General features: G+C 38.3%; 1 protein-coding gene across 1 annotated transcript; it reads right to left on the reverse strand.

Moving 5' to 3' along the window:
- Positions 1-5174: 5174 nt before the first annotated feature.
- Positions 5175-13806, reverse strand: LOC107555577 (phosphoprotein associated with glycosphingolipid-enriched microdomains 1-like). Its single transcript, XM_016238422.1, has 5 exons — positions 13762-13806; positions 11027-11123; positions 10412-10938; positions 5891-5947; positions 5175-5756 (listed from the first exon to the last, which is right to left on the reverse strand). Exons 1-5 carry the CDS (start codon positions 13768-13770, stop codon positions 5442-5444), a joined length of 1005 nt encoding a protein of 334 aa, XP_016093908.1. The 5' UTR covers positions 13771-13806; the 3' UTR covers positions 5175-5441.
- Positions 13807-17166: the final 3360 nt, after the last annotated feature.

The raw sequence follows: 17166 nt of genomic DNA on the forward strand, positions 1-17166 counted from the left end.
GTGTCACATCACAGTGGAGTCAGCTGTCTTAACCGCGGCTTGTGTACTGCATCATTACTGTGTCTGTTCCCCTTTCCGCGCTTGGACTGATGGTAAAACTAACGACAGTATTAACTGTCTTGATATTTACTTTGAAAGCTGAAGCTGTGATTATGGTAAGGGCCGTTATTTCCGACACGTGCTTGCGGTGTTCGGCCAATCACAATGCATTGGGTCAGCTGGCCAATCAGAGCAGACTGCGCTTGTCTTAAGGAGGGACTTTGTAGAAAACGAAGCGTTTGAGAGAGGCGGGGCATAGAGGACCTACAATAATGTACAGTATTTGAAAAATAATGTGTTTTTTGAACATTAAAGCATGTCAACATATTCTGTTACACCAAATACACAAAATAATGATCTTTAAAATAGCATCATATGACCCCTTTAATGACAAAATTTTCATTTTTGGGTGAACTATCTCTTTAAGGTCTGTTCACACCAAGGACGATAACTATAAAGATAATGATAAATATATAGTTCTAAAAATCGTTCTCCATATTAAAGAATAGCAGAGTCCACACCACAGCTATAACGATAAAGGCACAGCGAAACAATATCGTTGAAATCTCTTTCAGAACGATTTTTTTCCAGCTGATGAACGATACAAATATTGACAGCCAATCAGAATCAATCCTGCTATAACGAGCTCGAGAGTTTAAAGCGGCAGACGAGCATGCGCTTGGAATAAATAGACGATATCATCCGCTGGTGTGGATACTAATATAGTTATCGTTCTTGGTGTGAACGGGCCTTAGTCATTCTCATGTTGTTCCAAACCTCTGTTTCTTTCTTCCATGGAACACAACAGGAGATGGCAGAATAACAGCCTCACTCGCTATATTAACATGATAATTATTTCTGGCTGAACCTCTCTCTTTAATGCATGCTTAAATAATTTTAAAATCCAAATGTAATAGCAACCTTTAAAAAAAGTATATTCTATATTGTGTGAATGTGTGCAGTATATGTAATCCAGACATAGGCCTACTACATTCCTCATGTTGTAATCGCTTCACTGCCATTTACAACCCCTCTCCCATGGCCTCATGTCATGGGATGTCCATTGGATGTGCATTTGAGAATCTTGTCATTCCAGTGACCATTCAGGTGCTTTTCACCTTCTAAATAACATGAATTTGGACTAATATTTTGAGGCACTGTTTAGGCCTTTTTGGGCAGAGAAAATTACTTTATCATTCAGACTAACATGTTACTCACTTAAAATGTATTATGATGAATAATATCAATGTAACGTAGACTAATCACGCAAACTAATCAAAAACTTGAATTGAGGTACTTGCACATACACTGAAAGTAACTGTATCCCAAACAGGTACTATAATGAAGAGAGATGTGTCTCTTTCCTTATTTGACTACATACTGAAATAACGTTCAAGCAGTCACATGGAAACAATCACGTTTCAATCGTTTAAAGGGGTCATATGATGCTTTTTTAAAGATCATTATTTTGTGTATTTGGTATAACAGAATATGTTGACATGCTTTAATGTTCAAAAAACCCATTATTTTTCAAATACTGTACATTATTGTAGGTCCTCTATGCCCCGCCTCTCTCAAACGCTTCGTTTTCTACAAAGTCCCTCCTTCCGACAAGCGCAGTCTGCTCTGATTGGCCAGCTTACCCAGTGCATTGTGATTGGCCGAACACCACAAGCACTCGTCGGAAATGTAATGCCCCTTACCATAATCGAGCTTCATCTTTCAAAATAAATGTAAAGACAGAGCCCGAAAGGGGAACAGAGTATGTTTGCAGTTCAGAAGGCTCTAATTAACTAATCTTTAACTCAAATTTAATTTAACTAATGTTTATATTTCAGTTTTATGTATTTGACATTTATTCAGTGACTTAGATAGCATTCAACTATATACTGTATTTTATCAGCACATGCTAAAATTAAATTAGCAGTAATGGGTAGTTTTTTTTGTTTTTCATTTAAAACATGCAGTTAGAAATTAAGTCTCTTTATGTTGATAGAAGTGTAGTTTAAGAAATATGTTTTTTGTCAAAATACTAATAATAGCAGTAGAGGTAACTTACTGACAGTGTTAAGTGTAATTTGCATTGATTATATTTTAGAAGTAATCCACCTGCTTGTGTGCATTATACTTTATAAGCCTTAATTGAACATTTTTACCTTTGTGTGGTTAAATCTTAAATACAAACTTGTACATGTTGTATATGCTTGTCAGTGTGAGGTCTGAATCGATTGTAGCATTGATCAAAGAACTGCACCACTCGCATAGCCTCTCAAAGTATAACATAATTACGCTGTGCTTGTGGGCATGATTTGCTTATAACAAACTGTCTATAGGAATAACCCCTTAAGGCATGACTGAAACGATTTAATCTTTTAAGAAACAATTTATCTTTATGAAGTGAAAATAAAAAATCAATTCAATGCCCTCGTTTGCTACCGCTCCCTTAGTACTTGCATTGAAAATGCATGTTGCTTTGACCACAGATTCAATCAATAGCTGGCTGACTGTACAGTGAAATATGTTAGTCCCCTAATACCAGTGTACTGACATGATAATAAAACCGCCTTATTGAAGGTTGTTTTTCTACACTTGAGAATTTAGTTTAGTAGAATGTAGTGACAGATTAAATATCAAGAGATTATACTGTGTTTTTGTGCACTAAGCCAATATAAATGTCCTTTCTTGTCTCACTAAGATTGCCATGTAAATATAGCACTATTAAGAAAAAATATATATATACAGTATATACACACACGCACATTAGCATCAGTTGATTTGAATAAACATGCACTCGCATTATATTTATTAGTCCAGCATGACTATATTGTTTAATAAGCAAATACCACAATACAAAGATTATGATGAAATAAACAAATGCAAAATTCATTCTTGTTTGCAACTTAATACACCGAATTTGGTTAGAGGAAGAAACCAAATGTTCAATGTTTCACCATGATATGAAATAAAACAAGGATCTTCTCAATATGAAACCTGTACCAACACAACATACCATTACAAACAAACACAGACAACATCTGGACTCCATCCACAGACCTTAATTAAACCTCACATTTTAAAAAGTGCTAAAGAACTACAAAGCAATTCATATTCCTGTTATTAGCCTTTTAAATGTTAATAAACCTCCTTTAAACTTTCTTTAATTAAAACTGCATCTAGAAAACAGCATGCATTCCACTGACTCTTAAAGTTTCATTAGCTCCTCAATACAAACAAACTATAAAAGTTCCAAGTGCTGTCATTTGAGAGCTGCTGCCAATTATTACAGAACCATAATTACATATTGACATAATTTAACAAGTGTCTCTTGGCATGAAGTTGTCCCATGCAGTGTCTGGATGCACTATGCTTTTTGGATTATACTGCTACATTATTGTAAAAGCAGCTAAATGCATACCTGATAATAAAGTACATTTACTAAGCTGCCAGGCAAAGCTGCAGTGTGGCAGTACCTTGAAAAGATGTCTCTTTTCCCCTGTGCTTTTCAGCCTTTTGAAATGTTGCGTACCTATTACATGTAAAAAATAAAACAATATCTGAAATATATACTGTATCTGATACTCAATCAATACAGCTGCGTCAATTAAAAAAAATCACTCATACATATTGATAAAACATAGCTCAATTACATCAGAAATGGCAATAAGTGAACAATTGAAAAGATGTGAACTCACACCAGCAATAGATAATGGCCAACATGGCATTAATACCCTTTTAGTACACTCATAAATGAGTGTGCTTAACTTTGCGTACCTAAAAGGTCACTTCCTCACCAGAGCCTGTGATTTGACATATTGAATATAAACAAGTTAAATGGCTCAGAATGATGGCAGCATTTAACTGTTCCTCTTTTATATATTGATGTGCGTTATGTGAACATCACTTGCTCACTACTTGTGCAAGTAAATGCTCCAGCATTTCTGAATGATTAAAGTGAGTGTAGTTCCTTAATGGACTGAGCTGAGAGGTCTGCTGTTGACAGGATCTGATTGGTTCTCTTCTCAGGGTTATATAAGGACACAACTCTGTCAGTTGCTCAACTAGTATCACGTGAAAACAGGCAGGCAGAGTGGAGCTCACAGCAGGTGCAGCGTGCAAAAGCGTGGAAACTACTAATACACATTATGAATAAAATATTTGTCGTAAGAGCACAGCCATTGGTGTCACTTTGTTTTGAAAAGTGGTTGAGACGTGGGAAGGGGGTTGCACAGACGTGCTGCTTGTTATGTCACAAAATGGTGAAGGCTTAGCTCATGTATATTAATTAGGATACGCAAAGATAATTAAACATGATCATTTACTATTCTGATAAGTAGTCTGTGATGTACTGATATTTTATATCAAATCTGAAATAGCATTAGCATTATAAATGTCTTAACATCATGTTAACTCATTTCTGTCACATTTGTGTTGTTACATTCTCACAATGCAGCAGTTATTCTGGCTTAATATTCATATATATGTTAATTTTTAATCTTTGGTCTAGTAGTATTCCTTTGTATGAGGGGTTTGGGTTCTAATCCCCCTAATGTAACTCTTTATTTTAATAAACCATAATTACAGCAGTGGATATCAGTAGTGGGACACTTTTGTTAGCATTTTGTTTTGTGATTTCAATCGAATGAGAGCAAGCCATGGAAAGCGATTAGAGCAGGTGTGATCAACTGCCATCATTGCCCACATCGACAGCCCAGCAAAACATTAAAAATAACAAATGCTAGCACAGAGTAGTTGCTCAGAAAACTCCCGCTCAACAAATGGAGATGCCGCCTTGTATTAGATAAATCCCTACTGCAAGCGATTTCATAATGTGTGGGGACAAAATAGGCCCTCTTCTGAGTGACTATACACAGCAAAATCCCCAGAGTTAAATCAAGAGTATTTTGCTCAGAGTACATATTGTCCCAATCTACAGAGTGTTAATAAAGTAACACTGAAGCAGAGTTAAAGTTAATGGGATAATTAAGCAATTAATTGATGAGTGAGCATTGGTAAAGAAAACCCGCTGTTAACAATGTTGAAGATGAACAATTACTGCTCAGGCTTTTAGACATGAAAACGTATCACATAATCCTCAACAGTGGTAACTCTGCTTCAGTGTTACTTTAACACTCTGTAGATTGGGACAATATGTACTCTGAGCAGAGTTGATTTAACTCTGGGGATTTTGCTGTGTAGAGTGTTTAATTTCCTGTGCTGGGTCACAGGTCTGAACGAACCCTTTCATTTATAATATTCAAAGACAATGCGGTGCATAAATGCTGTGCTCAAAAACATTAAATCAGGAAAGGTTAAGTGCATTATACTCGCGATACCACTCCAACTTCCACTTCTAAACCTCAGAGAAGTGATTTCTCAGTGTCCACAGTCCCTTAGTTGGGTGGTCAGAGACGGGAGATCTCCCCGTTGAGACCCAGTTCCCCCACACTCTCATAGTCAGGTTCCACTATCCCATTGCCCTGATGAGCCTCTTCAGATGCTTTGGAGATCTTGAAGGTCTCGTACCCAGGGTCTGCATTCTCTGTAAGCCCCTCTGGAGGCTGGGAGCCAAGAGCCATTGGGTATTCATCCCCAACCGTGGCGTAAAGATCACTGGAAGTCGACTCCGCCACCATTCCCTTCATCTCCCCGATGCTGCTGTAGTCATTCTCAGGTTCCTTTATAGTATTCTTCGCTACCTTGGAGTACATGTCTGATAACTGGAATTACAGAGAATTAGACATCTTTACTCCACAGACTTGGTTCAGTGCAGTATTAATTTGCAAATATTATTATTGGTAAAAACTGCAAAGACTTCAAGTTGGTCTTTACAAGATGCTGATGCTGAGCCTACCTCACTGTCCGGAGACACATTGTCCTGAGGCGTTGGAGTCATCAGCGGGGAGTGTAACTGAAGGACAATGATTGAAACAAGACCATTAGTTAAAAATGTTTCATTTAATCAGGTTAAACATACAGCAGCATAGGAAATGGCTCACTTCAGCTGACACATGCTAAGTGTCAAGGACTGATTGATGAAAAAACGAAGCCACTCATTTATTACTTAAGAGTTACTGATTGAAATCAAATGTACAGTTCCTCTCCTAGCAAGAGCGGTTGTATATTTACAAAGAGAATCAATAACAGAGTCATTAATTAACAAAGTAAATCCTACAGAAGATCAATAACAGACACCTTGGCTGTTGGAGAAGAATATCAATCCCTGTCGCAGTCACCTCACAGACAGAGAGATTACAGTCAAGCGGGAAATTTGCTATAACCCATTCAAGATTAATGCTGATGTTTTAGAGCCAAAATTTCAAGCCTGTTTTGATGGCGCCATCTCACCCCGTGAACTTGAGGTATGCTTTGCTTTGATATGATTGCCCAGAATGTGCATCAGGGACTTGCCAGATGTGCTTTGATATTGGTTTAATTAGCAAAGCAATTAATTTAATAGCCCATCCGTGTGGCTCCGCAAAGACACCCCTGACCTCATCACAACTAACAAATGTCTCTTACAATAGGGCTTATCTGCTAATTCACTCTATCCAGCTCTCTATATCAATTAAAGTGTCTCTTCCATTGATTTGCCCATATAAGAAATTAATAATTATCGGAAGCATTTAAAACGCACTGCAACGTCATCACACAGACAGTCACAAAGATTAAGATTTTTGTGTGTGATGATGACATCATGACACACACACACACACACACACACACACACACACTGTATGCATGCACATACATATGCATGCATGCATTTGCATTAAATATATATTAAATATTATACTATTTATTACTAATATACACTATTTATTTATATTGAAATAAATGTAAATTTAGTGATAATATTTAATACGAAAATAAATTATAAGTTATATCACTCATGCTTAAGCAAACAGTATCATAACAGTCACATCTCATGGCCTATCAAAACTTATATATATATACACATACACATACACACACACACACCAAGACAATTCACGCATATTACTATGAATTTGAAAAAAGTGCAATGTGCAATATGGTGGAATAAGTCCCACCTTGTAAATAAAAGAGCCAGTCACTGATTGGTAAAGTCATTGCATCACAGCAGTTGTTGTCAGAAGCTCCAGTTCCCATGAAAACAGTCTGCATAGGACTGCACATGCACATTTGCTAGACCTATACTATACTATTTGAGCATAAGAAACAACATTTATTGAACAATTCATGTCAGTTCTTATTGCTGAATTGAAATATATTATTTAAATGTGAGTTCAGCAAGCAGTTTTTGCTATTTCTCCATTCAAGTAGATAGAAGTTGGTCTTGCATGACCGAAATAGCTGCCTGGAGGTGTTGCAAATATGGCTGCAGTGTGAACCGACTCTCCTTGAAGGGACTATGACTACACCCACAAACACCTGCGTAGAGACCTGAAGTGGACCAAGCTAAATAAAAATGTCATTTATTTTAGCCAAATTTTGCATAGTACTGAGGTGGAATACAATACAATACAATGACTGATTTCCCTAATAATATCAGTTTGCAGTGCCCTTCACACTGAACACATACATTCCCTTGAATACCCCAATGACTGAATACCCTGTGAAGTTCACATTAGATCATACCCTGACTGTGACAGAATGCTGACAGTACGGCTGGGCGTGAGGCAATGGCCTGTAGCGCTGCTCTCAGTGGTGTCGATTAGTATTTGCTTTTACGCAGTTGTCAGCATGTGCCCACGCATCTTTTGACAAGGCATCAGTGCTAACAATAAAAGTCCTTCCCTTCAGCAGGAGACTTCTGAGTGTTGATGTGCTGAAATCACAGTTTATCTAAGACAGCTGCCCTCAGTCCATCACGCTAGCATAGTGACAGTGGCACCAATGCATAATGACACACATGGCACTCTGCTGAAGCCAGGCTTGCGTGCTTCACTCAAATAACCAATGCTGCACACTGGTGGTGGTTGAGGAGAGACCCCCTCATATGATTATAAAGCACTTTGGGTGTACAGCAATACACAATAAAAGCGCTATATAAATGCCTCATTCATTCATTCATTCAAACATACAGTGCAGTCCACCCCGTGAATGAGGCAATGTGTGTGTAAATGCGTTACAGCATGCGCTTGTCAGTTTGGCTGTCCCAACTTTAACTGAATGATTCTCTTGCTTAATCACAGACTGATGTACCTGTAAACATGCTCTGCTGTCTGATTCATCATGAGGGTGAGCTGTCAGACAGTGGACAGCTGGAACGCACTGATCCCCATGTGCAAATGTTACACACAAACATGTGACCGATAAGATGAATCACTGCTGCCCCATTACACATCTACATCAGGCCACAGCGAATGGGATTTGGATTGACAGGTGTCAAGTTTAAACCCACAGTGTAGCAGGAGACACTTTACCCCAAAGGGTGCTAGTAAGTGATTCTGACTTAGTACCACTGCAAGAGTGCCAGTGCTGTTGCCAAATCCATTGGCCAATCTGGAACCATTAAACACATTTCCACTGCAGAAAGGTTGGGCAAAATTGGCTCTGCACTGGCCCCTAAAATCTGCTGGTTTTGAATCAGAAGCCCAATGGGTGGCAATGTTTGGAAACTCACTTTTGGCAAATCTGAGGCGCAACAAAACTTAATTGCTTACTGTTAGCATTCAAATTTGTTCAGTTGGTGAACATCCCATTCCTATGTACTGTATGTTGTGTCGTATCAGACACTACTTCTCAATCTGGCTAAAATTATTTTGTTTACAAATATCAAATGTGGATTCTGATTGCTTGATTGTAATTCATTATAAATTCTAACGATGCATTTTGAATGTTAAAGTGCGTTCTCAAATCTTTTAAACAGACTATGATGTGTTATGCTTATCTGTGGGCAAGTTATATAGTAACATAAATAATACATTGTGTCATAATGCACCTCTCAGGTCAGCAGAAGCATGGGTCAGTTTTGAGTAGATCTCTGGCCGAGCATGAGATATAGCACCGTTTTTGGTGGAAAAGACATATAATTGATCTTGAGTACAAGGAAAAAGGAAGCAGAAATACAGGGCAAAAAACACTAAATGAGAACAACAAAAGGAGAGAGAGCAAACATTAGAGCAAAAGAGAGAGAGATTGACAGAGCGAGAGTGCAAGAGGCAGTGATGAACAAAGGAGGTGCAGAGCGTCCTCGACTGGTGACAGTAACGTGTAGCTGTAGTGGATGCTCACACCGTGTGCAGACATTGAGTGCGGGCGCAACAGCAGCCAGTCTGCTCTCCTCTACAGATAGACTCATTTGTATGCTACAGGCACACATATGTATCACCGTCAACCAGAGCACATATCCTAAAAGACTGTAATTAAACTGGAAACACAATATTGTTCTCTTGCAGTCTCTAAGTTTAGCTGGCACTGGAGAATGTTGGTGCAGTTCTTTTTGGTTTGTTTCTGAGATGATTATTCTTCTTTGTTCTCAATTATACGTGTCAAAGGGTTACATCACTCTGTGTGAGATGGAGCAGCTCCTGATAACGGAAATGATTACTGCAGGAGAGCAACTGATGTTGTATTAACTATTTTAACCCCTTAAAGAACCTTACAAATACTGTACTGTGGTGGTACCAGGGTAATGGTATCAAATGGTATTAAACTCTAAAATGGTACTGGGTGATTACCATATTCATTTACCATGAGACTTGCATGCTACTCCAGCCAGTCGATCAAGATTTTTTAGATTACTTGTCGCATACAAATATGAAAAATTTCCCTACGGGGTTGTCACGATTTTAGAAATTTTGGGGGAAAAAATGTCAATTGTCAATATTAATATATTGCGACACCCCTATTCCCTACCATATACTGTAGTAAGCAAAAAGTGGTATCCATGAGAGAGACATGAGAGAGGATTCATAAAAGTTGGAGAAGTGAAATGACTGAAGTTGTAGTCGCATGACAGTGGTGGATGTAGTACGTCCGGACGTCACAAAATAATTTATCCAAATGTAGTACCTATTCTTACAATGCACAGTTTTGAGCACAGCGACAAAAAAACTTCCAAGGAGGTGTGCTGGAGCTAAACCCAGCAGGAAGGTGCCCTTCAGGAGGAGGATCGGACACTCCTACACTACCCCTAAGGTATAGGGATACCAACTTACTGGTACTTTGCATAGATGATACTTAAATGAAATGATAACAGTCCTTCTAAAGTATCAGTAGTACTGACTATCAACAAAATCCAGTACCTGTACAGCTTCTGCTAGGCAAAACAGATGCAGATATGTTATGCCTTGTGATAATGTGGATTCATGCAAGGAACTGTACTCTACAGTTTACTCTACAGGACAACAATGGTACTTTTATAAGAAAGAGAGTTTGGTAGCCCCACCTGTCCATTTGGAATCTGCTGGTTGTCATTCTCATCCAGTACTTTGTCTGGAACAGGAGGTGGTTTTTCATCCTCAGGCTCTTCAAAATTCACAATGGCGGCTGAGTGCCTGGCCTCCATGTCAGTGCTGTAGCGGCTCTTCTTGCTGAGGTTGACAGAGGCATACTCCACACCATTGGGCAGCATGGTGTGGTCTGGTGTAGCGGGGCTTGGGTGGCCATTAAGAAGAGGTGCAGGTGGTTCCTCTGGGCTTGGTGTACCGTTGGGGAGGCCAATGTCCTTGAGTTCTTCCACCGTCTCGTACAGACAGTCCTCAACACTGACATCACGGGAGGCGCTGTCCTTCACCACCTCATACGTGCCTTCTCCTGAGGGAACTTGAGCATCGATGGCTGCTTTGAGGGTATCGGTGGGTGGAATGCTGGGTAATTCACGGTCCTGGTGATACTTAGAGGATCTGATTTCTGACTGGCTGGACAGCATGTCTTCTGAAGGCTGGGGACTTGTGTCCATCGTGTCTGTTAGTACTGATGACAAAAAGTAAGTGGAAAGAGTGTGACCATCTGCTATAGTCAGTTACAAACAGTCAGGGAAACGTTGCTGTAGAACTGTTACCTGTACCACTTGTAAGAGCCCCATTATGAGAGCTGCTGACCGCCAAGTCAGTACCATGGCTCTCTACTGACTGGCTACATACTTCTTTTTCTGACACCTGCAGGGAAATGGGATAGAAAATGTTACCTATGCACTATATGTGAGCTAAATACTATTTAGTGATGCAATAAACTTTCAGACTGCAAGCTAAAGCAGAGGATCTCAACCTTGGGGTCACAAAAACACACAGGGTTGTCATAGATTGAGGGGTCGAGATGAGATACATGATAGACTTTTGATTATTTCTTATAGTTACAGCGTCAATAATAAAATTGACAATGTAAAATGTCTTCATATCCATATAATGTAATTGGTCACTTGTGAGACGGTAACATGCATCTCTTAATTCTATGACACTGGAGGGGTATAATAATTAAACTTTAAAAAATGGGTCATGGACCAAAAAAGGTTGAGAACCCCTGCTATAAAGAGACTGAAGACAAAGACACTTGGATTGAGCTCTTTGTTTGCATCTTTAAACCATAGCAAAAACACCATGCAGTGGCACTATGGGACAACCTAGTGGCAGGTCATTGAAATGTCTGTTGCCAGGGTGATGAAGTCCTTCAGATACAGCAGGTTAAATCTGAGAGCCACTCAGATTGTCACAGCAAGACAAAGACCCCATTTAACCTGTCAGGCTGTGACAGACACCGCCATTTAAATCAAACCCTCCTCAATATATTGACAGGCAAGATGTACATTATCGTGCAAAGGTTAGCCTTCAGATATCCATCAAAACTACAAAGGTTCACAGTGTTAACAGAGAGATAATGTCAGGCATTTGCTTAATCATTTCACAATCATTAATACTCACTTTATATAATACAGAGGGTCTCAACCTTGAGGTCTCAGCCCCATGTGCATTTTGTCACTAAAGCGGTTATCTTTCAAATTCCAAACTCAATTTTAATAGACAACTAGACTACACCAATATATAAATACTCTTGAGTTTAAAATGTAATATAATAAATATTGGCTACAATGCAAAGCTACAAAGTGCAAAGCTGATTAAAACTGTGTTTTTTCAAACTATGAACTGCTCCGATTTAAATTCTAATAAATTCATTACTATTATTTTAATCGCATTTTTCAATTTAAAATTTAGGGACAATAAGATTTCTATGTTTTTGAAAGAAGTCTCATCAGTGTCACATGATCCTTCAGAAATCATTTGAACATGCTGATTTGCTGCTCAGGTGACATTTTTTGTTAGTATCAATGTTGAAAACAATGCTGTGTGTCACTGCTTAATATTTTTGTGGAGACAGTTAGAATTTTTTTTTACTCTTGATTAATAGAAAGTTCAACTGAACAGCATTTATTTTAAATAGAATCTTTTGTAACAATGTAAAAGTCTTCAGTTAAATGCATTCTTGTTGAATAAAAGAAAAAAAAACTGAACCCAAACTTTTGAATGGTAGCATACATTGACCATTTTAATAGGAACATTTGTAAACCTTAAACTTCAGTTCACTCTCTTGATTAAAACAAAGTTGCATTTCTTTTCAGTTTGAGGCACTGCAAACTTTTGTTATTCGACATTCAAAGTATCTAAAAGCCTATATGCTTTGGTTTATTTCTTTTCCGATATGTGGCAAGATGCTGAGTTTTATAGTGGTACCCACCTCTTTTTCACCACTACATCCCTGTGCCCAAATGATTTGTTAAAGTTCTTGTACAGTCAATAACAATTAAACCTGACTAAGTAGTAAAATGTGTTGTTATTCTTAGTGTAATCTACAAGCCATTTAACTACTCCTGAGGAATTCAAAATCAGTCGTAAACCTCAAAACGTCGAGAGCCCTTGATATAACAGTTTCTGTCAAACTTTATGCATAAACAATGACTGTTATTATTAACAGCATTTACATAAAGGAAACAGTTTAGACATTTTTACAGCTTTCATGCTGCTGTTACTGTAGTGCACAGCATGCAAATGCAGCTTCCATAGCTAACGATAAAACTGAGGTAAATGCAACCCGACAAACATAATAAACATAAAATCAACATCTGGCTGTGTGGTGGCCTCATGATCTGTGTGTATTGTACGTATGTGCTCCACAAGCCTTCACAGTCAGTCAACAAGCCACGAACACATGCTGGCGGGCCCCCCTCATTCAATGACAGTTACAATGAGCGATTCAAGCATAAAACAGACCCTGCCTATACAGCTGTTTATGTGTAAATGCATGCATATGTGTCTGTGTGTGTGTTTTAGCAGTCAATTATGCCCCCAGTAGGTCACACTAATCTCTTGACTGCTAAACATCTCCTGAACTCTTGAACTCTGCCCTTGGATGATAATTTCACAGAAAACACCCACTCAAATGCAACAGACTCAGAGAGAAAGGCAACTCATGCATGAAGTTTCTCATCTCCCTGTGGCCAAACAAAAATGTTAATCTGTCTGCTTCATGCTTTCCTCCCACAAGTCCCGGGTCTCACAATCCATCCATTCTCTTCTCTGTTCTCCCATCTTTACCAGGCCCCCAAGCACAGCGGTCACACATTCTCATGACTAAAACACTCTAAAGATGGTTCATGTAATCTTGGGACTCTCTGTGATTAAAAATGTTGAAATGAAAAACGAAGACTGGTTCACAGGGACTCTGTAAGGCTCTGTTTGAGCCACAATGAGGCAGCACAGGCTTAAATCTCTTGGATGGAAAGCATCACTGAAGCACAATTCTTACCCCATTCATCAGGTTTTCATGGTCTCCTGGCGGCCCCCCTTTTTTCTGCTTTCCTCTCCACTCACTCAAACTCTCCGATAAGAAACAGCAGAACAAAAGCCAGCCAAATCTACGAAGAACATGAAGTTGGCATTCATTCTGAACAAATCCAAAGTCTTTATGTTGGAATTATTCAGCCTTTTGGCTTTTTTTAATGCAAATACTATCATCCTACTCTTGAAATGCATGGTTAACACATAACAGAAGAAGAACTGTAGGTTTGTATAAGATGAAAAAAGCCAATTGTGCAACTCAAGAAACTATGCAAATGTGACTGAAGCATAGGCATTAACATATTAACTGATTCTCAAACTTCATAACTAATGCCTGCCAAACTACAAGCAAAATATCTCCTTAGCACTGGTTTCAGTAGTGGAGGTTTCATTTGAATACTGAGGGATACATGAATAATCATATCAACAAATATAAATAATACAGACATTTGTACATATTATATAATAACAAACATTGTTTTTTGTTACACAAAAAATGTTATTATCTATAAAAGGGATTTACAAATATTTTTGTCAGCAGAAACCTTTTGACTGTAAATATTTACCTCTGAGACTTTAAATTACTTACATTTTAAAATTTGGGAAACCATTATCTATATATTCCTGATGACAATAATAATAATAATAGTGATGATGATAATAATAATAATAATAATAAGTGTTATTTATTATTTTGTTGTTTTATTATTAATAATGTTCTTTTATTAATTTAAGGAACAATCATTGAAAGTGTAGCATTATCTGCATACTATTATAGAAATCCTATTGTGGTCAGATCTTCATTTACCAGCATCTCATGCTAAATTATTTACTCCCTTCCAAATTATAATCTAAAACCTTGATAGGCCTGTGAGTCAAATACATGTTCTGAGCTTTCTGTATGTGTCGGAGTAAGATAAAAATATGGATATCATACACTCTAAAAAATGCTGGGTTAAATACAACCCAGTGCTGGGTAAAATAGGGACAAACCCAGCAATTGGGCTGTTTTGACCCAGCGGTTGGGTTACTACCCATAAACATTTAACCCAACCGCTGGGTCAAAACAACCCAATTGCTGGTATTTAACCCAGCATTTTTTAGAGTGTAATAAAACACTCCTTACATATCTTTATATACTAGATTCAACTGGAAAAGACCTACCACAAAAACCTCAAATATGTCAATACACTTGGGGGGAAGCACAAGCAGATTATTAAAAATCAAGTCTTGTACACTTCACAGTACCAAAAATGACAAACGAGTCCTACCTGTACACTTGTTTGGCTCTGGTGATTGTTGCCTGCAGGGAAAAAGAGAGAGCGGCCATTAGATTCAGGAATGGAGCTCTGCACATACTGTGGTACCAGACAGCACATTGTGCAGAACATCATCACATGTGCAATCTTGTAGTTAAACTTACAAATGACTGATCGTAAATCACAATTGGTTAGATAAGCATCATATTATGGAGAAAAAAAAAACCTATACAGAACCCACAGCATGCCGAAGCAACTCTTCTAAGCGATGATCAATTCTGCATTCATGGTCTGATGAAGACTATGGATCATTGTTTCCCAGTAGCACAGCACTTACGAGTCTCTCAGAATGAGCACATGTCAAGCATCTGCTCAAATGCATGTGAGCACCAGCATCCATTTCTGTCTGAGGAACAAGCACCAAGAACTTTATCTAGATCCTCACAAATGTGCTCCAGAGTAACTATAGCAACCGTGATCTGAAGACAGTTTGTGCAATGGTTTGCTCTAATGATTGTTTTTCATGGCATTTCAGGGAGTAGACCATGCAGATGAAGAGAAGTAGAAACCACAAAAAGCCAAGGGTTGCCATGCATTTGCTAAGGTGATAAGTGGTGTTTAACAAGATTGCTAGACTATTTTGTGTGGTTGCTTACTAGCCCAAGTCAAAAGTGCCCATCCTGAAGGCTCTACAACTTTCAACAAAGGGATTTCATTGTCTATTATCATTCAAATATCTAACCTTCTAAATATAATTAAAATACCCAAATCAAGCACTGCTTATAAAACTGTAGTTTAAGAAATATGGGTCAAAAGGAAGCGATTCCTTCACAAGGAATGTCAGGATTGTATGTTTCATGCCATATAAAATAAGGCACTGGAAAAGCCATTTGATGGGGGAATGTGTTTGGAAAGGCTATAGTTCCAGATGAGCAACTGTGGTCCTTGGCAACACTTTGGGCAAGCCATTGGTCACTTCTTTGCCAGAGTCATTATGGATGAAGATCCAGATCACGTGTAAGAACTGTGTCCATCTGGATCCTTTAGTATACAGCCCCAAATATCTACAGTTGTGTCTCTGTGCCCATAAATGTACAGCATCTGGCTGCCAAGGGACAGAAAAAAAAGTGTGGAAAAAAATACCATACCTACAGATACAGTATTTGCCTTAGTTACTTTAAAGTTACAGACAACCATACTGCAAAGACTTTCCTCCCCAGGGGTCACAGAGAAGGCGGGATTTTGTGGAAAAGCACAGCTGGATTGCTGCTGAGAACGCATCCGGTAAAATATTCTCATGTGAATGCCAGCGGCATCTCCTGAATAAATAATTGCACTGGAGCAGGAGTAATGCAATAAGGAATTTTGTGGATGCTCTGTTATTATACGTTTTTGTGCTGACAGAAGCTTTGATAATAACTCATCTGCAGGAGAGCGCACTAAAAAAAGAACATTGTAATACAGCAGTATTTTGTAACCCCTTATGGAAATCGTCGGTATACTGTGTAGCATAAAATGTTGAAATATTTGCAGCAGGAGGTGGTTAGAATAATAAAGCTTTCATAGGTGTCAATCAAGAGGCCATTAGCTTATAAAACACCAACAGTTTCACAGCTTCTCTTTGGCCACGTTAGAGGAGAATGACACATTCGACATATGCCGCGTCCTGGCTCTTTGCTGGACACAAGGGTGCATGTCATCTGTTGCTACACTGCACTCACTGTGACAGGAAGCTCATGCACTATATTTCAAATTCTCCATCTGAAATCATGTGATAGCTTTATGTAAGAAATAGACCACTGTTCACTGAAAATCTTGCCATTTGCCCAAGCTCATGAGGAGTTCATGAGAGAAGTAGCAATTTCATATTCATGAATGAACTGTTCTTTGAGTCACATCTTTTAAATTAATCATGCGATCTCTTTTACAAATGCAGTCTGAATGATTCCTTCTCAGTGAAACAATGATCTGGTGGCATTAGACTTGAGTCGTACTATTCAAAAGTTTGGGGTCAGTATGATAAAAAAAGAAAAAAAATTAATACTTTTATTCAGCAGGGACACATTAAATTCTTCAAAAGTGACAGCAAGGACATTCATAATGTTAAAAAAGAT

Source organism: Sinocyclocheilus grahami, unplaced genomic scaffold (genome assembly GCF_001515645.1).
Source record: "Sinocyclocheilus grahami isolate Dianchi unplaced genomic scaffold, SAMN03320097.WGS_v1.1 scaffold538.1, whole genome shotgun sequence".
Classification (NCBI taxonomy): domain Eukaryota; kingdom Metazoa; phylum Chordata; class Actinopteri; order Cypriniformes; family Cyprinidae; genus Sinocyclocheilus; species Sinocyclocheilus grahami.

Excerpts from the sequence above, each read along its gene's own strand:
- LOC107555577 (XM_016238422.1), bottom strand. Across the intron at positions 5,948-10,411 it reads AGCAGATTCCAAATGGACAG|TTACACTCCCCGCTGATGAC; the intron begins GTGGGGCTACCA and ends ATTGTCCTTCAG. Across the intron at positions 5,757-5,890 it reads ATGTGTCTCCGGACAGTGAG|TTATCAGACATGTACTCCAA; the intron begins GTAGGCTCAGCA and ends CTGTAATTCCAG.